Raw genomic sequence first — 21718 nt, forward strand, 5'->3', positions numbered from 1 at the left:
TGAGCAGCTGGTGGTTTCAAACTGCTAACCTTGCAATTAGTAGCCCAACATGTAACCCACTGCCACCAGGAATCCTTTAAACTACGCCAGCTTAGAAAATAGGCTGTTCTCTAAATTCAGAAATATTATAAAAGATGCGATGTTGACTTGTTCTTATAGTGGTTGTGTTAGGCCTAATTACTTGAGAAACAAATCCATTAACACTCATAAATGTGTACAAAAGGGTTTTATATGAAGAAGTAATTATATGTCAATCCAACTCAAGTCGATAAGTCTGATTCTATTCCATAAGTCCCTCTTCAGACTCATGCAGCCACATGCAATGGTGCAGATTGTGAGAACATCACAGGCTGGTGGGTGCAAAGTCTTATGGATCCAATGACGATAGGCATATCACTAGGTCTCTAGCAGCAACCAGGGTGGCCAGCAAAAGGTGAAGACAGAGAGAGAGGGGGAGGTTCTCAAGTTCCTCCTTCTGAGAAAGTCATGCTCAGAGAAAGGTACCAAGGCACCATCAGCCTGTGACCTGATTGACAGACAGGTTGAATAGCACCCCTTTTATATATCTTTCAAGTTGACATGAAATTAACCACCATAGTGGTAATATATTTACTTTGAGGTATTCTTGATCTATTTCATTTTAGACTCTGGCAATAAGGATAGATTAGAAAGTAAAAGTTGCTGTATGTTAAGTATTTTAACGTGTTTTATACACATAGTACTAGACTAAGATACCCGTGTGGCCTGTGGGCTAGGCATTGGGCTTTTCAGTAGTTCAAACCCACCACTACTCAGGAGAAAGATGAGACTGTCTGCTGTCATAAGGATTGATAGCCTGCTCAGAGACCCTCAGGAGCAGTCCTGTTCTGTAGTGCCACTGTGAGTTGCAGTCAGCTCCATGGGAGTGAGTTTGGATTTTTTACTACTATATTATGCATAATGTTAGATTCAAAGATAAACCAGTTGAAGATTTAAACCTCAAAATACTTATGTTAATAATACCAAAAAAAATCCCTCATTGCCCTATTTATCTTCTAATCCCTATGTCTGCATAGTATTTGATGTAAACTATCCATGAATAGGTTGGATTGAATATAAAAATTCACTTAAAAGGTTTGGTTCATAATTGAGAAACTCTAGTGCTTACAGAAAAACTTGAAAAATATTTTGAGATAATTTTTACTTTTTCCTTAATACTTAATTCTTTAATGTCTGAAAATTAAAGATCTCTTTTTACAAAGTTGAGTGGGTAGTCAGGATGCTATAGACTGTCCTCTTGACTATGAATGTTACAGCTATTAGTTCATTGTTAATAGCTCTAAGCTAAAATTTAGCTCTTAGTATTAAAAATATCATCTATGAAAAGATTAAAAATGTGCTGGGTATGTAAGTGACTGAAGCAAAGCTAGTTAATTCAATAATTTGTTAATTACCTGTCAGTACTGAATCAGATTTACTTGGGTTCTTTTTTCCTCTGGTACGTTTCAATTTACCACTACAAATTTGTCCAGAAAAGAAATTGTCCACTGTTTGTTTACAGAGCTTTATTTTATAAGTTATTATTTGTGCTCAGTCCTGTGAAAACTATATTATAAGCTTAGTCTTGACCACTGTCTATTTTTTTACTGTCTTATCATCTAATTGTATTTGAAAATAAGTGTACTTTGATTTTATCAAAAGATGTGGCTTTGTGTATTAAATACTTTACTAGCATACTAGTAGTCCTTGAGAGTGTTCGTGTGTAATATTTGTAACATACAGTACTCTCCTTTCTTTGTTGAAGCACTCTTCATCCTGTACTCCAGCTAGCAAAGGCAGACGTGTAAGATGATTGCACCTTGTGTTCCTATCACCGCTTCTGCCCCACCACCTGTCTGTTTGCCTGTGTTTGCAGAACATGCTAACGTTTTAGTGAGCTATAGTACATTGATTGCATGTGTTGGGCTGTTGCTCTTGCTGTTGCTGCTCTGCTTCTGCGGGGAGTTCTTTGTTTGCATTTTGATTTTGACCTCAAAGCTTTAGCAGTGTTCACATAAATTTCTATTGCCAACTAACCTATTAAAATGATGATGTCTTTTGTATTTTTATTCGGGTGGAGGGAATAAACGTAAAATAGGCTTCCAAAATCTAGCAAATGTAAAGTAAATAAGAATCTGGCCCAAGAAAATATATAGAGAGACTTCTTAAACATTTTAATTAAATAGATAACATAATAATTCATATTATCTAAACTTTTAAGAAGATTTCAGTCATTACAGATCTTTTTATCTGTGATTTTATATGAATTTGTTTTATATATGTACATATATACTTTTCATATAGTTCAAAAGAATAGTCCTTAAATATATACAAGGGACCTTTCAAAAGTTTGTGAGACTCTCATTTTTTTCACTAACTTTGATTTTTCCACTAACATTTTGAAATCCTCTTATATTTATAGTTTTGTGAGTACATTAATAAATTCTTTATAATCTAAAATAATTCTAAGGTTCATGTATATTTTGAAAGGTTCATGTATATTTTGTTATAATAGCATACTTTAAATATCTTTGCTCAAGTTGGCTCATTGTTTCTCAATCTGAGATAGACCAGCCATTTCTCTATGGAAAGTTCTCAAGTTTTTCTAAACCAGCCCCCTCTATAACACCACTATATACACATGGGTATTCCTCAGATGCAGAGCAGTGAGCTAGCTGAGATTGTTTGCTTTGATTTCCACATGCAATATAAAATAGTAACAATTTTAAAAGTCATCAGAGCTAGGTACAATTTTTAAATTTCACCTGCCAGCTTTATATGAGCATTGGAATTAATCTAGATCTTAATCCAGGATTCATAGAAAGCTCCAGATCAGAGAATTATCTTGGCTCTGGATGAAAGGAAAGAGTAGGGTGATCCTTTGTTTCTTATGCTACTGCCTTTCTAGTGTGACAGAGGTTGATTTAAAGTAAGCAGGATAATAGTAGTATAGCATTGATTTTCAAGCTAGTTTAATAATAAGCAGTTTCTATGCAAATGCTATGTATGGCCAGACGATGGCCAGTGGAACAGAGTTCAGTTACCGTCTCGGATTTGAAGCTCATTGCTTAGGCTTATGGAAAGATTGCTGGTTTTTGTTTTTTGTTTTACATTTTTAGGTAGTTAAAACCATTGTATGTTTGGATTTATTAAATGTGATGATATATTAGCTATAATATACAACCTCTATAGTGAAGACTAAGATTCTGTGCTCAGTTGTATTAGGTTTAAATCATCCTGTAAATTCACTGAGTTTTTACCTACCTATTTTATATAAGACTATAGTTCAGAGGATTTGACTTTCTCAGTATCGTTATTAAAATAGAAATCTCAATGCCATTGAATCACTCATAACGATCCTGAAGAACAGGGTGCAGCTGCCCCTGTGGGTTTCCAAGAGTGGAACTCTAATGGCAATGGAAAGCCTCAACTCTCGCCCATAGGCCTGTGCTGGTGATTTTGAACTGCGGATCTTTCAGATAGGAGCCAAGTGCATACCTCACCAGACCTTTAGTATCGTAGTATCATCCCAGTTGACTTGCAGAGTTCCATGGTTCTTGGCCATCCATCATATACGAATATCGTGAATATTAAAATAAGAATTTTTGAGTGAAATAGCAGTTATAAGGTTCTAAGGCTTTATTCTGTATGGAATAAAGAAGCCACATTTAGCCAAAAACTAACAATTCTTATTTTTACTCTTAATTTGCATACTTAGATGATTGGTAAATGTGCTAGTTAAACATTGTATAAGAATGATTTGTTATGCATTGTATTATTAATATCTGAATACAGAAGGCTAGGGAAAATTCCATGGTTTTGTTAGTAAATAATAAGAAGTAAGGAATGCCACATTTCAAATCGTTCCTATTGAGTTTGCGATAAATGCACTCTTATTGCCATTTAGTAAGTACTGGCTCAGAGTGACCCCACTTTGGATTTCCTAGACTTTAACACTTCATGGGAGTAGAAAGCCTGGTCTTTCTCCCTGTGAGCGGCTCAAACTACCATCCACAGGGCTAGCAGCCCAACATGTAACAACTATGCCACCAGTGCTCCTGTGAGTTTGGGATAGATGTTAAAAACGTTTTTTTAGATATTTGTAAATACTCATGAGTAGGTATTCAAATCAAGGTTGAAAGTAATTTTAATTTTTTATAAACATAAGTTACATTTTTATTACATATACTAGTCTTAAAAATAAAAACAAGTTCTCAAATCTGCTCCAACTGATGGTCATACCTATAGGACAGAGTCTAATTGCCTCACAGGATTTCAATGTGGACATTTTGCATGAGGGTGATAAAGTATGGCTAACAGTACTAATAACCTTTTTTGACATTTCTTTCTTAAGCTTTTTTGCTTCTTATTAATATTAACCTTTAAGTAAAATAGTATTGGTGTATCGATGTTTCTAATGCATATTCATCAGAATAAGTTCTTAAAGTATGTTTACTTGGGAAAATATTAACCAAAAACAGGGAAAATTGAATTTCATCATTTTCCTCACTTTATCGTTCTATTTTCATAAACCCAATTATCGAATTGCAATTTCTACTATTGATTTATATCATATTCTTTAGTTTTTATTTCAATATTCAATTAGTTGCTTATACTTAGTGTCTTAATACTTTGCATAACAAACTTTTTAACTTCCTTAGTTTGAATACAGTGTTAATAATGATTATATATATTTAGGAGATTTTAAAGTACTTTGTAGAAAAATAACTAGTTTTTGCTCTGCTATCATAGCATACAGAGCCATTGTCAATAATTATTAACATTAACCTTATGCTGTTTTAAAATCATGATAATGAGTATTCTGAAAGTTTATTAGTGAATAAAATAAGTTCATTAGTGGATTATAAATGTATAAGTAAACATTTATAGTTAAAATTCATAAATATTTTTTAAAACCTTCTGAGTGGTGATAATTAAAATTTTGTAAAAGGAAATGTCTTTATAAGTGGTAGTTGTAAAATTTTTATTGCTAAATGTCTTCTGAAACATTGTCTACACTGGCAGTACCCTGGAAAAGAAGTGAAATATTAAAATCAATTAACATTATTAGATATTGTCTTCTTGTAAAATCTTTGGAAACTTCTGGATTTTATCTAATATTTTTAAGTTTAATATCCAAAACATTTTTACCTTGGGTTTACTCATCTTTACCAAAATTTGTTTCTTGTCTTTATGAGAAACACACATTAGAAAAGAAAATTGTTGTTTGAAATTTCAAGTATATACTCACAGTTTTTTTAAATAATCAGTATCATTGTAAATGGCACCACTCAAATTTTTAAATGCTCAATTAATGCTATCTCAAACTATTACTACTATATATATATATATCTTTAATTTTTTGTTAAAATGAACTTGATCTTGTGTAATCTGTGGAATTAACTTTTTCTTTAAGGGAGTCAGCTCTAAAAAACTATCATTGTCACTTTCATTATTTCATTTCATTTAGTATTGGGTTGCTTTTGAATTTTAAGTGTTTTCCTTCTGAATAAACAGATTTTACCTCATTCAGCTAAGGGATTACATTTTCTTTTTAATCTATTCTCACTCCTATTGTTTTCTTTTCTTTTGATAAGTAAAAAAGCTAGGCCAAAAATACTTTCACAGGTGACAATAATTCTTCAGAAGGGCCAAGAATTGAATACTAAAAACCTTCATAATTCACCACTTGGTGTAACTACAGAGCAAGCTGTGGTGGTGGGTGTTCCCCTGCCTACCATCCATCCCTTGCTGATACATCAAAAGCATCTTCACAAGACCATGAGATGTGCTCGCAAGTGTTTTAACAATCAGCTTTGGGACAGGAAGCAGCTTATGGCCACCACTTCCTGAGACCTTACATGGATGGTTAATGCCCACTAATTAGTCCCTGTAGCTGTCACACACCTGATAGGTTTTTAAAATATTTCTTAGTGATTGGAAGTTGTTTTTTATGTTATAAATCCATAATCTGTAATAATTATAAAGCAAACTGCCATCAAGTTGAAAACCAACTCCTATCAACTCAATAAGAGCAGAGTAAAATGGCTCTGTATGTTTCCAGAGCTGTCATTTCTTCTGGAAGCGACTGGTGAATCTGACCTCCCTGCTGTTCAGTTAGCAGCCCAGTCCTTAACCCATTGTACTCTCAGGACTCCTGCATTAACTATCCATGGGGAGCCCCCCAGTTTGAGAACACAACTTGCATTTAAAGATGAAGCTAGATGCCTAGAGTTCTGTTTGACTGAAAACTGGACTGAAAAGTTAGTATCTTGGCAAACATTTTTCCCCAGGTGTATCTATTCACAAGAATTTGTCATTTCATATTTTAAAGAGGTTTTTTAATCCACTTATTTCAAAGTACAAGAGTCGGTATTAATCAGTGTTCTAAAAATTCTATTTTGTCTAAACATTTTCTTGAATGTACCAAGATCTTCCTCAATGGCAGTTCTAAGTTGTGAGTACTGTATTTATCAGTCTCTCTCCTTAAAATAGGAACCATGATAGTAATAAAGCAAAAGAGGAGGAACCTCATTGTTGGTGCATATTTAAGTTCCTTTGAATGCTGCTGCTCTCTTTATTGGCTTTTATCTTCTGATGTAAGCATTGTTCCTGCTATCGAATGAGTTCTCCTTCCAAGATTGCCTTCATAGCCTTTCACTTTAAATTCTAATAATTTTGAATATTGTCAAACCAATTATACTATTAATCAGCGTACACCATACAAATAGCTGTATGCTAAATTTTATTCCAAAGCATTTCTAAAAATAGTTTAAACTAAGACATTGAATGTAATGCTAGTATTGCTGCTGCTGCACATTTTTAAAGTTTAGTTTGACAATACAGAGCTAATAGGTTAGGGTATTTTTACTTTAACGCCTAGTAGAAAAATGAACTTTAATACCTGGCACAAAGTCATGCCTCTCTAATCTTAAGTGCATACCTTTACTCCATATGCTGCATTTATCTCCAGACACAATTTATTTTGGAGTATCAGAGTTCTTTGTGGAATACAAGTATAATATATATGTTAGAGATCATAGCTAAAAGTACGAGATCAACATTAAAGACTCTTCTGTTAACTATTGTCATCTTAATTTTTGTTTATATTAAAGCTAGTGGTTATGTTTTTTATTTTGTTTTTTTATTTCTTTTCCTTTTGGTTATGTTGTTTATAATGATATATCCCTAATGGGAATTTTCAAATTAAAATTTGTTAACCACCTTTTTAAAGAAATGTTATCATTATCAACCCTTTGAGAGCAGCAATGCACATACAGACTCCAAACATCCAGTAAAAGTCCAGTTACGTCATTGGAGCAGTTTTGCTCCACGACTTTTCACATGTGTTAGGAAAAGGAGATTTGTAGCAAAAACTAGTGAATTCTCTTCTTTTAATCAAATATTTGTTAAGTCATAATACAGGTAACTGACAATCTAGGTAGGAGTAGAGACTGTCCTGAAAATTCAACCCGAAATAAGTTTTATTTAACTGTAAATACATCCATTATTTTAATTAGAGAACTATGTAGAACAGAAGAAAGATAAATTTTGTATATAAACTCCATAGGTATATGGTAGTACTAGATATTATTCTCATTTTAATTCTAAAAATTTAATAAGCCATGATTTACCCAATTTGTTACATAAGAAATAGAACTTAAAAACAAAATTGCTACTACTTGTAACTTATTTTAACTAGAAAATCAGAAACGGTCATTCAACTAAGTTGTTCTAATAGTACAAAAACAGTATTATAGTCATACATTATGCCTATCAATGGTTTGAAACAGGCAGTTGGCCAATTCTCATAGCCAAGACCGCCTCCTCAACATGTCCTAATGATGTATTGGACCTCAGGCCATGTTGTCCTACCACAAAGATGCAATTCTGGTTTTTCTCTCAGCATTACAGTTCACACAGAACCCCTCGCTTCCAATAATTACATCTCCATTGTGTCTAGTAGTCCACAAAAAGCAAGTAAACTCATTTCAAAAACAATGTGAAATCAGCTGTACCTTATAAGTCAGGTTCAGACTGGTTATGCTGTTTTGGTTAAAATTGTTGTACTACTTTGGGTTTATGCATGTTTATAAGGTTGGATATTTTTCAAATATAACTAATAATAACACAGAGACACTTAAAACCTCCATCCACAGGTTTTAGATATGGGGATGTTGGACCCCATTTTTTCAGAGTTTTTAAGAAAGAAAATATTACAAAAACAGTTGGAATATCTTCAACTACATATCTCCCCCCCTGTCCTTTACGAGACATACCTAAATATCCAGCAGTTACTCTCTCTTCCCTACTTTAGCTTTATGTTTGTGTCTTATGTATTTATAAACAATGTATAGTGTGCCTGAGATGCATTTAAAATGTACACAAATATCATTCTGAAATTTTTTTCATTCAGCCTTTTGCTTTCCAGGTTATTTTACACAAATACATGCCCATTTTGTTTATTTATTAAAGCTGCTAAGAAATAGTCTATTGTATGAACATACCACGGTTTATTTTTATCATCTTATCAATGGATGCTTAGGTTGTTTTCAGTTTTTGCTGTTACAACAAGTGCTGAAGTGAACGTCCTTATACCTATTTGCTTGTGCATGTGTCAAGAGTTCAGTGTTTTTAGTGTTCATACAAACAAGTGAAAATACTGGGTTTTATGTTGTATCCATTGTCAACTTTAAATCTTGCCAAATTGTCTTTCAAAGTGGCTTAACCAATTTTCATTGCCACTAGCCTTGTGTGGAGAATTTCCCATTTCCCCTTATTCTTGTCAGCCCTCAATCCTATCAATATAAACGCTGGCCTATGTTTTCTTTTTATTAAATTATTTTATTGGGGGCTCATACAGCTCTTATCACAATCCATACATCCATCCATGTGTCAAGCACACATTTGTACATTTGTTGTCATCATCATTTTCAAAACATCTTCTTTCTACTTGAGCCCTTGGTATCAGCTACTCATTTTTTCTTCCTCCCTCCCTCCTTCCCTCCCGAGCCGTTGATAATTTATAAATTGTTATTATTTTTTCATGTCTTACACTGAGTGATGTCTCCCCTCACCCACGTTTCTATTGTCCATTCCCCAGGGAGGGGGTTATATGTAGATCATTGTGATCTGTTCCCCCTTTCTCTCCCCACTTTCCCCATACCCTCCTGGTATCGCTACTCTCAATTTTGTTCCTAAGGGTTTTATCTGTCCTGAATTCCCTATGTTTCCAGCTCTTATCTGTACCTGTGTATATTCTCTGGTCTAGCCAGTAAGGTAGAATTCGGATCATGATAGTGGGTGGGGGGAGGAAGCATTAAGAAACTAGAGGAAATTTAACTCTGGCCTATCTAACAGGTGTAGAGTGGCATTTTCATTTTAGTTTGCATTTATCTGGTTTCCAGTGGTATTGAGCTTCTCTTTTTGTTTATTAGCTATTGCTGATTTGCCTGTTATGTCCTTTGTCAATTGTTATATATTTTTCTTATTGTGGTTGTTGTGTTCTTTATATAATCTACATACTAATCCTTTGCCAGCTACGTGCATTACAAATATCTTCAGTCGATCTATGGCTTTTTTTCCCTTTAGCAGAGTCATTTTATCTTACGGAATTTTAAATTTTCAAATAGATTTAATAATCTTCCTTTATGACTTCTTTTCATGTTGTTTTAAAGCATATCTTTCCTATACACAGATCATAAACATTTTCTTCTGTATTTTCTCCTTAATGTTTTAAAATTCAGCTTTTATGTGTTTATGACCATTACATATTTATATGCTAGAAAAAATAAGCTGAAATATGTTGTTATATAGTAAGGGAAGTGGGGTTCTAATCTTTTCCATATACACAATTAACTCTCATATATTTCATTGCCCATTTTTTATGCTGTCTCTGCCTCATATGCATGTGTTGGTTTGGGGGTTCTCTATTCTTTTCCATTGCTCTTTTTGTCTCTTTCTGTACTGATTCCACATTGTCTTAATTACTGTGCTTTAATGCTTAGTAAAATAAGCCAGTCCTGCCTACCTCATTCTTCCTGACTTTTTAGTTTTTATATGACTCTGGTTTATCTGACTTCAGTTTTATATGACTTCTGAACATTTGTTCAGTTCGCTGTGGGTCTACTGATTAGAATTACATTGAACTTGTGGGTTAATATGTGGAGAACTGACACTTTTGTGGGATTGAGTCTTTTTATGAATATAGATCTATTTCTAAGATTCTAATGTACCCTTCAGTAAAATCTCATTTTTTTCATGACTATATTATGTATTGGTAGTGAGATTTGTTTCTAGGTATCTTTAAAGTCTTGTTGTTTCAGTGATGAAGTTCTTAAAAAATATATTTTTTATTGGGTGTTGCTGCTATTTATGAAAGTTGTTGGTATTAAATCCAGCAAACTTTGCTTTATTCTCTTTAGTTCTAGTAATTGATCTTTTTGTGAATGTTGTAATGATCCATTAACAAAATTCTATGAATTGGTTCTTATTTTAAAGAGATTTTTAATGTTTATGTTGTCTTTAATGGATAGCTTTTACATGTTCATTAAGTTAAAAACTTTTCTCAAGCTGTTTAAAAGTAAATAAAACTTAAACTTAGAATTAAATAGAAAACCGAAGCTCGACACAATTTGATTTCAAAGAAATAAAATACTCTGCTTTCAGAGGTATATACAGCCACAAAGGCAAAAAAGGATCATCCATTTTTCTCTCAATATTTCTAAACATTCTGTAACATTATATAATAACTCTGTTTTTTTTCTCTAATTGGTTTTCTTCACATTTGGGAGGAATGGCAAGTCATTCTCTATCTCTGTCTGGATAATTAGGTAGTATCTTTGTTTTCCCCACAGTAACATCCAGTAAAACCACAGGTTTCAATCAGTCACAGAACTATCTTCCTGTAATACTACATAGAAGAAGACAATTTTATTCACTTATGCCTTTCTTTGGAAATTTCTTTCTTCACAAAACTCACTAACTTCTCTTTTTAAACATGTTCAAGTTCAAAGAATTATATTCCTCATAGGTAATGGGTAGTCAGGTATGGGTATATATGAAAGTCAGTGATTTAAGAGTCTTTTAATAATTTTTATCATAAATATAGCCAGTGATTCTGATAAGTTTTACAATTCATATAGCAAATATAGCAAATTAAGAACACATTTAAATGGATATCCTTATTTTTATAGGCTACATGCTGCCATTTTGTTCTTCTGTGATGTTCTTTTCCAGTTTATTTTTTATTTCTAAAATGAGTTTTAGCAATTAGCAAATATTTCCTCTGTAGAGATTGTAGGATGAAATTTAAATTATCATTGCTGTGAATAATTTATCTTCATTGAAACATTTTTCTGTTAACTAGAATATCTGCTTAATTTATATTTTGTTTGGTTTTATTTTGTTACTTTGATTTGTTTCTAGTGTTATGTGAAATATATGGAATATTTCATGACATTTATCTCCTTTCTGCCCCTGGGTTCAGACTGTAGACAGTACTCCACTTCCAGCTCACACACCAACCCTAAGGAAAAAGGGATGCCCTGGTTCAACTGGCTTTCCACCTAAGGTACTTGGCCTGGTTATAAACATAGTGTGCTCCTTTAAAACAGTGAGAATGGGTTTCTTTTGTATTGTGTAAATGTAATTTATGCTGTTGGTGTCTTTAAAGTTACAAATATTGAAACGTTTAGAAAAAATCCTGTGATTTTTTTTAGCCTACATTTGCCCAATATTCCTCCCTCAACAAGGCTTTAAAAAATTAGTACCAGCCACCCCCCATCCCACCCCACCCCCAAGATCATTGATACGACTCTCTACCATAACTTAACAATGAGGCTTTGAAAGAGAGTCAAAGGCAGATTTAAAAAACATAGATCCAGGAATGGGTTTGGGGCTCGCACTAAACCCTAGCTCCACCTTAAGAACAATTACTTCGTACATCATGACTCTGCTCCATACTCATCCTCAGGAAGGGAACACAGAAGGTATGGTGCTATGACAAAATGTGGTAAAGAAATTAGATGGTGCCCAGAGATCACATAAAGTAGTGTCTGGGGTCTTAAAGGCTTGTCTCCAAACAAGCAGCCATCTACGTGAGATGTCAACTATGTTCACATGGAAGAAGCACACCATCATCAGTCACCGAAGGATTGTGTATCATATATCCGAAGTCAGAAAAAGGAATAGTACCAGAACCTAAATTGTGAGAATCCAGTTTGTAGAAGGCTATGGATGACAGTGGGAGCCTAAGACAGCTTTGTGGGAGCTACATAGAAAGAAGTAAGCCTCTGGTTATTTCCCTCTGTCCATAATAGAGGGATCGGAGGAAATTAGTTACTGTGTATACTCGAGTGTAAGCCGACCTGAGTATCAGTGAAGCATCTAATTTTACCATAAAACTGCATTAAAAATGTGCTGAAAAACTCTGCTTAAACACGAGTCTATAGGTACTAAACAGAGTGCATTGGAGCAATGATAAAAAGATGAACCTTCCTTGAACAGTTAAAACCTTGTCAGGTAATTTCCCCCTCTGGTGCATGTTATACCTGATCTGGTTTTCAACATTTTCTGTATTTTTTGTTTGTTCTTATTGGGGTTTATCTCAAATGTGTCAAGAGAGTCACCCTCTTAAATTTTTGTTATGTTTCTCAGTATATGAAACCCAGGGTTGATGAACATATAGGGACAGCAACAAGAATAAGGGTTTCTGGGTTCACAGTGGTGGAAAGGGGCATGGTAGTAAAAAGGAGCCGATGTCAGGAGTCAGGAAGGAAAAGAATGCTTGGAAACTGACTGTGGTCGCAATTGTACAATACTGCTTGATGTGACTGAACTGTGGAACATGATATATGTATTAACTTCCCATTTAAAAAAAAGTTGAAAAAATCCTTTAAGAAAAAACTATAATCACTCAGAGAGAGAGGATGATACATAAAGTTGTTTCTATTTGTTTTGTTTCATCTGTTTACATCCAATGTTTTGAAGTCTCTTAGTAAAGAACAGTTCTTTGGGAATGTGTCATAAGGCAGGCATTAAGTTGAGACTACTTGTTAAAGAATCTGAGATTCAGTTTAATTTAAAAAAACTAATAGGAAAGATGATGAAAATTGAGTTAAAGCCATTTTTTATTCTTTTAAAAATAGATAAGACTAAACTATTCTGTATGGTAGGACATGACGATTTATTTCTTTATCTCAAAATTTTAAGATGAAATTTCAGAAATTACAAAAGCACATTTTCTCCTCCTGAACCCAAATGTTATAACCATATATTGAAAGAGAGATCGATAGATCTGAGAAACAAATAAAATGCATACAAAGTATGTTATATAAAAAATGATAAGCTGACCTTGAATTATGTAGATAAAGGGAAATTTTTGAGGCCAGATAGAACATAAATTTAAAGTAAGCATATTGGCATATTGCAAACATAAGGCATAATGATAAGGTGAGGTAGGAAAAGGATGGTATGAAAGAAAATAAATTGGAAACAGGTGACATGAAAATATAACTGTGCTTTAAAAAAAGAGAAAGAAAACATTTTTTTAAAAAAAGAAAACATAAAGAACCCAATAAGTGGATTTAGTAGCAGAGTATCTATATAGAAAAAATTACTGGCATGGAGGATGAGATGGAATGCAAAAGTAAAGATAAAGACAGAAGTCGTATCAGTTATTACATAGGACTTGTAGAAGAGAAGGAAAGACTGAATAGGACATACTTGAGGTAATGATAAAAAATTCGTAGATTAAAGAGGAAAGACATAAATAGATGCTAAAAAGAATAAACAAGGAAAACAACACTCACACATCAACACATTACAATAAAATTCAAGGTTATCAGATCAAGAGAAAATTCTAAAAAACTTTTAAAGAGTAAGAGCAGATCCTCTGTGTAAAAGGATAAAAATTTAATGGATATCAGACTGATAATGGCAATGTGACATAAAAGAACACAATTGAAAAGTATTACAGAAAAGAGCTTGAGTGTAAGCTTTTTAATCCAACTGTCCGATTACTTTATAATAAGAGCAAGTCAAAGATGCTGTCAGGTGCACAAGAATTTAGAAGGCTTAATATACAGAACCATCTTTTGTAAATACTCCATCAGGCCAAAGCCACTGCCATCTCGTCAATTCCTCCGCAGAGCTGCCCTATAGGACAGAGTAGAACTGTTCTTTAGGATTTAGGAGACCATACATCTTTGCAGGAGCAGATAGCCTCATCTTTCTCCCACAGAGCAGCTGGGGGATTTGAACTACTCACCTTACTATGGAACAGTCCAACACCTAACCCACTGTGCCAGTAAGACTCCTTGCTCCATAAGAAAAGAAAAACACTTGAATAAATATGGGAGGATTTTGAAATAAAGTTAAGTTGGTATCTTAGAGGACTTTACTGTTGAGGAAATGGCTCGGGGTCAAATCTGACCTTCTCAAACTCTCAAGGCACAGATAAGATATGCCTCTACACTCCATCCCTTCTTACTGTATTCTGACACCAACCTTCTCCCCTACAGCGCTGTACCTCTGTCTCTGGGTGTCTGTTTGTTGCAGTGGTCACACAGAATTTACAGATGCTACTCTCTGTGCTGACTTAATTCATATTTTCTATTTTACTTGTCTAGGTTCTAATAAATCCACTGCAATGTCTATGCAGAACTCAGACAAAATTCTTGATGAAATTGTTTATTAAGGAAGTTAGTAAGTTGTAATACCAATGAGAAATGCTCAGGGTGTTGAGTTGTTTATCAGGACATGTTACAAAGTTATGTCAAGTCTGCTAATAAATGCCCATAGGGTACATGCCACTTTGCTATAAGCATCAACCCAAAGGCATTCAGCATAAGCTCCATGGGTCAGCAAACCCGATGTCATGAATTAAGTGCCCAGAAGCACCCACTGCTGGGAGCCTCAGTGCAAAGGCACTCAGCTCCATTCCATGGATCAACAAGTCCAACTTACCCAATTAAGTGCCCAGAGGCACCCTACTCCACAAGCCAGCCTCCTGCACAAAAGCACTCATCTTTATTTGCTCCATCACTTTGTTCCATGCTCTGGTTCCTGCTTCTGCTGCTGCTCCTCTGATATTATAGCTGTCTTTTGGATTCAGGAAGTTCACTTCTCAGGGATCTCAGGTCCAGAGATATGTTCCACTTCTGGCTCTTCTTGGTAATGAGATCCTTCCTCCTGCTTCTAACAGAGGGCTCATTTTATGCACAACCGGATGCCACCCCGGAGAATCTTGTTTGAAGTTACTCACAGGTGAATCTTGTCAGTATTTTTCCCACTTTCTTAGAAGACCAATGCAAGGAAAGGTTGTTTAGTGTAAGAGACTTTGGCTAGAAAAGCCACATTAAATAATTCACTACCCCTACACTAACAATTATAGGGTCTATTAGGGAACTTAACAAATTACAGTTCATGTGAGAAACACTTAAAATACATTTGTTTGTAAGGACAGTTTAAAAAAAATAGACAGTTTCTTCTCTGCGGGGCTTCTCTGTCCCTTAGTTTCTTGGCATGGCCTCTGCCTTACTTTAGACAATGTTACAAGACTCTTTTAGGCTTGTTAATAAATGCCCAAAGGGCACATCTCTCCCCTATAAGCCTGAACTGGAAGGCACTGAGCTCCAGCTCTTTGGGTCAGCAAATCCAGATCCCCCATTTAGTTGCCCAGAGGTATCCCACTCCACAATTCACCGTCAAGTAAACCACTCAGCTTTACTTGATATGTGAACTAGGAAATCCATTGCTCTGCCTCCTGCTGTGTCTCCTGGTGGTGGTGCTGCTGCTGCTCCAGCGTCAAAGTGTCTCCTGTATTAAACAGGTTCAATATGCAGGAATCCCAGGGTCCACAGGACACACTACACTCCTGGCTCTTCTCTCCTGCTGGTAGTGAACACCTAACCACCCCCACCTCAAGGATGGTTCATTTTATATCCAGCAGGATGTCAAGCACAATTAGCCCAGTTAATCACTCATAATCTAATCAATATCTCCCCCCATTTTAATGTTTGTGAAGAACTAAAACTGGTGCTTGGCATATAGTATCAGATAAATATGCTCACATAATATTGATAAGGGAAGTAAGCATTATGAACCTTAAGTTAAAAGGAACAAACAATATTAGCAACTAAAATTTTTAATGTTTATGGAAAAGTAGAAAATAAAGGAAAGTTGGGGTCATAAATAGAAATTTCATAAAGTTTGTAGAAAAAAATGAAACTAAAAGAAGACCATGGAGATTTTCTAGTGATTTTCTAGAGATTTTCTAGAACTTCTTGAATCCCCGTCTTGTTTATAGGGCAAATGGAATATAAAATATTAAAAGACAGGAAAGAAGGCAGTTTACTTAAAAGAGTAGATAAAATAAAATGGTCATGAATGGATATGAACCTAATAATAAGGGCTTAAAGTATCAGAGGCAAGAACTGAGAAAACGAGGAAGAGAAATAGATTAGAAATAAACTGTAATATACCACTCAGACAAGACTGTCCAAAATCAAGTTTACTGCCGTAGAAATGATGCCAGCTTGCAGTAACCCTGTAGAACAGAGTAGAACTGCCCCTTGGGGTTCCCAAGGCAGTCAATCTGTACAGGAGCAGAAATACTTGTCTTTTTCCCAAGGAGCAGCTGGTGATCTTGCGCTTTCCAGCCCAATGCATAGCCCACTATTCCCCTGGGGCTCCTAGAAAAATGCATAGTTGGTGAGGGGGCAAAATAGAAGACACAGGAATCATGTCTGCAAGGGGGAAACAACATAACGGTTAACTGGTCAAAAACTGAATAAACATTTAAACAAATCAAAGTGCCAAAGGAACTATAGAGATATTCAAACTTAACATATAAATTGGAGGAAAGCAAATTAATAATGTGCTATCCCTATACATTTATGAGTCACATTACTTTATCAATCAAATAACATTATAAGTGAATGTGTGAATCACACCTCCTTTTTTAAAGTAGTCTAAAATCATATAAAATTAAATATGCATGGGTGATGTGTCAGTTAAATTCAGTGATTAGATTCTAGGAAGTCAGCATAGGTTTCAGTTTCATTGAAGGAGGCACGGGATGTAGAACAGCAAATCAAAAAGACCCAGCATAGACCTAAACAATAAGGGATGAGAATAGCATCCCCAAATCTACCAATCTACACAGTATTAAAATTGTGATTTTAAAAAAATAGAGGAAAAATGAAATGCCACCGAGAGTCAGAAAATCACCTAATCATCATCAGGTACATCTGGAAAGTTCTGAGAATAGCAAGACACTTGGAGAGAAGCTTGTTTGCAGGCTCCATGCCACAGTAAACTTCAGGAAGAGCTGACAGTGCAAGAGTTAAGAATCCACAAATCTGACAATTCTGAATGCCCTTTGGACCAAAGCTGTGTCTTAAAGAGAAATGGCTGACCATACAGTTTGTATAAAGAATAATGGGTGAAGGGCCTGAGAACGTTTGTATAACATTATTTATTGCCTTAGGAAAATACCAGAAAATGGAGTCTAAAGCCAGGTAGCTAGGAAAACTGTGTCGACGCACCTCTCCCTCATAAAAGTACAGGGGGGGGGGGGGAAGACATGTCACTTAAAAATGAGCAATTTTAAAACAATTTCATACAAAATTACTACAAGAAAAAAAGAAGGATGGAAGGAAAGAGGGAAAAAGAGGACCTGATACCAAGGGCTCAAATAGAAAGTAAATGTTTAGAAAATGCTGATGCCAGCATATGTACAGATATGCTTGATTCAATTGATATATGGAATGTTTTAAAAGTTGTAAGAGCCCCCAAGAAAATGATTTTTAAAAAGAAAATGGATAAAACATTCCAATGAACATGAAAGTATGTGAGAAAGATGTGCCTGCAAAATCAATGAAAACGGCAATGCTTATTTAGGGGGAAAATTAATAAATGATAGAAACTGAAAAATAACAATATAAATTACATATAGAAAACATCCTATATGAAAAGGTTGAAAAAGAAAGACTTGGTAAGAGAAGAAAAATTTCAGGAGAAAGAAGTAGATGTATAACGAAATACCATTTCCAAACTGAAAGCCAACCTGTAAGGATTTCAAGAACAAGAAAATGTTCTAAAACTGATTTGGATAATAATTGTACAATTCTTCTTGATGTAATTGAACTATTGAATTGTATGATATGTGAATTAAGTGCCAATAAAACTGTTCAGGGGAAATTAACAGTAAATCAAGAGATAATGGCATGAAAAATAAGAGATACAGAGAAGGTATTTTCACTGTGCTCAAAAATGGAGAAAAGGGTAAAAAGGATGATTTGACCAAAAATTTGATAGTAAATTTATCAATGAACCAATATCCATAAAACAAGAGACCCTGAAAAACAAAATGAAAAATCTTAAAAGCTGTGCTAAAGCACATTTCTTAATAAAAGCAGATTTGAAACATAATTAAAGAGCACATGGCACAGCTGAGAAAACTGATCCAGTCGAAACAAAAGATGTCTAGAATTCTATAAAGAAAAAGGGAAATTTGTGGGATCCGACAAAAAGTGTTACTCACAGAAGAATGATAATGTTATCAAACTTCACAGCAACTACATTTAATACCAGAGCAACATATTTCTGATCACCCAGAAACTACAAGCCAGAGGTTTTATTAAAAGAATAAAGGTCCCAGAAAACTATTAAGAAATGTAAGGATCACAGAATTTATTTCTAGAAAGCTGTTTCTGAGGAATGTAGTAGAGACTATGCCTCAGACCACCCAAATAACACACCTAGTACTCTAGGAGGCAGGAATGAAACTAGACCACAGTGAATTGGAGAATTAGAGCCTTCTAAAGAATTGTTACATGAGGGTACTGTCCCCCCCCTCCCTCCCACCCAAAAAAAGACTCTGGTGGTGGAGCTTCCTGCTTGGGAAAAATGCTGCACTGTGGTGATGAACACAGCTTACAAGAACAGTGCTGTGGGGAAAACTGAAGTGTCAGAGTGGTTTTCTCGTTTCAACGAAGGTGAAATGTTGAGTGATGACAAGTATCATTCAGGATGTCCATTAATTTCCCAAATGGATGGACATGTTGACAAAATCCGTGCACTTCTGCTCTGAAACCAACAATGGACCATTGAAGAGATGGAGAAGATATCTTGGAGCTTGGTTCACCGAATTTTAACAGAAAATTTGGGAATGTGAAGGGTCACTGAGAGATTTGTGCTTTGGGTTCTGACTGACCAGGAAAAAGAGCATCTAGTGGAAACAGCCATGCTTTGAAAGAACAGCTCCAAAATAACCCAGAATTTTTTTCAAAGGTCAATTCTGGTGACAAGACATGATGTCATTCTGATGCCCCTGAAAGTAAACATCAGTCAAGCCAGTGGAAGACGGATGTCATCGTCACCTTACCCCCAAAAAGCTGTCAAGTGAATCCCAAGAACAAGATGATGCTCATTTGATTTTTGTTAATGTTGGCGGGGGGGGAGGGTGTTTAGTGTATTTGGAGTTCATTCTACCAGGTCAGACTATTAATCAAACTTTCTATTTAGAACAGTGGTTCTCAACCTGTGGGTCACGACCCCTTTGGGGGTTGAACAATTCTTTCACAGGGGTCACTCAATTCAGAACAGTAGCAGAAAGATACAGCATCTAGGGTCTTAGAGACTTGAAGGTAAACAAACAGCCATCTGCTAAGAAGCAACAAAGCCCACATGGAAGAAGCACACCAACCTGTGTGATCACAAGGTGCCAAAGGGATCAGGTATCAGGCATCAAAGAACAAAAAAATCATATCATTGTGTGCTTACCTCCCAGATATGATCACTGAAGACAAAGGGGTGCATAAGCAAATGTAGTGAAGAAAGCTGATGGTGACCTGCTGTCAAAAAATAGAGCATCTGGGGTCTTAAAGACTTGAAGGTAAACAAGCAAACATCTAGCTCAGAAGCAACAAAGCCCACATGGAAGAAGCATGCCAACCTGTGTGATCACGGTGTGCCGAAGGGATCAGGTATCAGGCATCAAAAAACAAAAATCATATTGTGAATGAGGGGGAGTGCGGAATGGGGACCCATAGCCCATCTATAGGCAACTGGACATCCCCTTACAGAAGGGTCGTGGGGAAGAGATGAGCTAGTCAGGGTGCTGTGTAGCAACAATGAAACATGCAATTTTCCTCTAGTTCCTAAATGCTTCCTCATCCCTACCCCCTCACCTCCACTGTTATCAGCCCAATTTTACCTTGCAAATCTGGCTAGAGCAGAGGATGTACACTGGCACAAATAGGAACTGGAAACAGGGAATCCAGGACAGATGATCCCTTGAGGACCAGTGGTGAGAATGGCAATACCAGGAGAGTGGAGGGAGGGTGGGGTAGAGAGGGGGAATCGATTATAAGGATTTACATGTAACCTCCTCCCTGAGGCACAGACAACAGAGGAATGGGTGAGGGTAGATGTCAGACAGTGCCAGATATGACAAAATAATTTATAAATTATCAAAGGTTCCTGAGAGGTGGGGAGTTAGCGGACAGGGAGGGGGTAAAATGAGGAGTTGATGCCAGAGGCTTACGTGGAGAGCAAATGTTTTGAGAATGATGAGGGTAACGGATTTACAAATGTGCTTTACACAATTGACATATGTATGGATTGTGACAAGAGTTTGAGCCGGTCTCTCCTGCGTTCGAGATGTCGAAGCGAGGACATGGTGGTTCCTCCGGTGCAAAGTTCTGGATCTCCCTGGGTCTTCCGGTCGGAGTGGTGATCAACTGTGCTGACAACATGGGAGCCAAAAAACTATCTATGATCTCTGCGAAGGGGATCAAGAGCCAGCTGAACAGACTGCCCGCTGCCGGAGTGGGTGACATGGTGATGGCCACAGTGAAGAAAGGCAAACCGAGCTCAGAAAGAAGGTCCATCCTGCAGTGGTGATACGGCAGTGGAAGTCCTATCTGAGTAAAGACGGTGTGTGTCTTGATTTTGAAGATCATGCGGGGCCATCGTGACAATAAAGGCGAGATGAAAGGTTCAGCCATCACAGGACCCGTTGCAAAGGAGTGCGCTGACTTGTGGTCCCAGATTGCGTCCAATGCCGGGGCAGCATTGCCTGATTTTGCCATATATTTGTAAAAACCACCAACCACCCTATTAAAAACTATTCACACACACCCCTCAAAAAAAAAAGACTTGTATGAGCCTCCAATTAAATGATTTAAACAAAAATCTGTTACAGTATATGCATTTTCAAAAGCCTGCTTTTTATAAGCTCTTAAGAAATATTGTGTGGATTATAATGAGATCGATTTTGTATACTTCACACTTATATGCTGTCCTGCACCTATTAATGAAAATTCTGTTGAATGAGAGAAAAAACTGTGAGACAAAAAAGGCATGTTTTGTGACAGACGGGGGACTGGGTTTGCCACCACGACTATGCACCTGCTCATGCAGCCTTTCAGTGCGCCAGTGTTTGGCAAGAAGACAGCATGCCTCTCCTTCTCCATGCACCTTACTCACCTAACCTAACTCCTTGTGACCTCTTTTTGTTTCTGTGAATGAAGAAGGACATGAAAGAACAGTGATTTGATGAAATAGAAGAGGGGAAGAGAAAAACAAAGGTGCTGTCAGCCATCCAAACAGACGAGTTAAAGAAATGTTTCCAAGAATGGAACCTCAGATTTGACAAATATATTAAGCGTTAGGGAGAGTACTTTGAAGGTGA

At 35.9% G+C, this 21718-nt stretch overlaps 1 protein-coding gene across 4 annotated transcripts in view; it reads left to right on the forward strand.

Moving 5' to 3' along the window:
- The window catches only part of CDC42BPA (CDC42 binding protein kinase alpha), a 318565-nt gene that overhangs the window by 246695 nt on the left and 50152 nt on the right, over positions 1–21718 (forward strand). For 2 of the 4 annotated variants that reach the window (XM_075531439.1, XM_075531457.1), the window contains 2 exons: positions 1784–1822; positions 11507–11590. In XM_075531439.1, the coding sequence (XP_075387554.1) occupies positions 1784–1822; positions 11507–11590 (123 nt within the window). The remainder of the gene's footprint in view (positions 1–1783; positions 1823–11506; positions 11591–21718) is intronic. The other 2 variants (XM_075531449.1, XM_075531467.1) reach the window with 1 other exon arrangement.

The sequence above is a fragment of the Tenrec ecaudatus genome, chromosome 1 (genome assembly GCF_050624435.1).
Source record: "Tenrec ecaudatus isolate mTenEca1 chromosome 1, mTenEca1.hap1, whole genome shotgun sequence".
In the NCBI taxonomy this organism is placed as follows: Eukaryota; Metazoa; Chordata; class Mammalia; order Afrosoricida; family Tenrecidae; genus Tenrec; species Tenrec ecaudatus.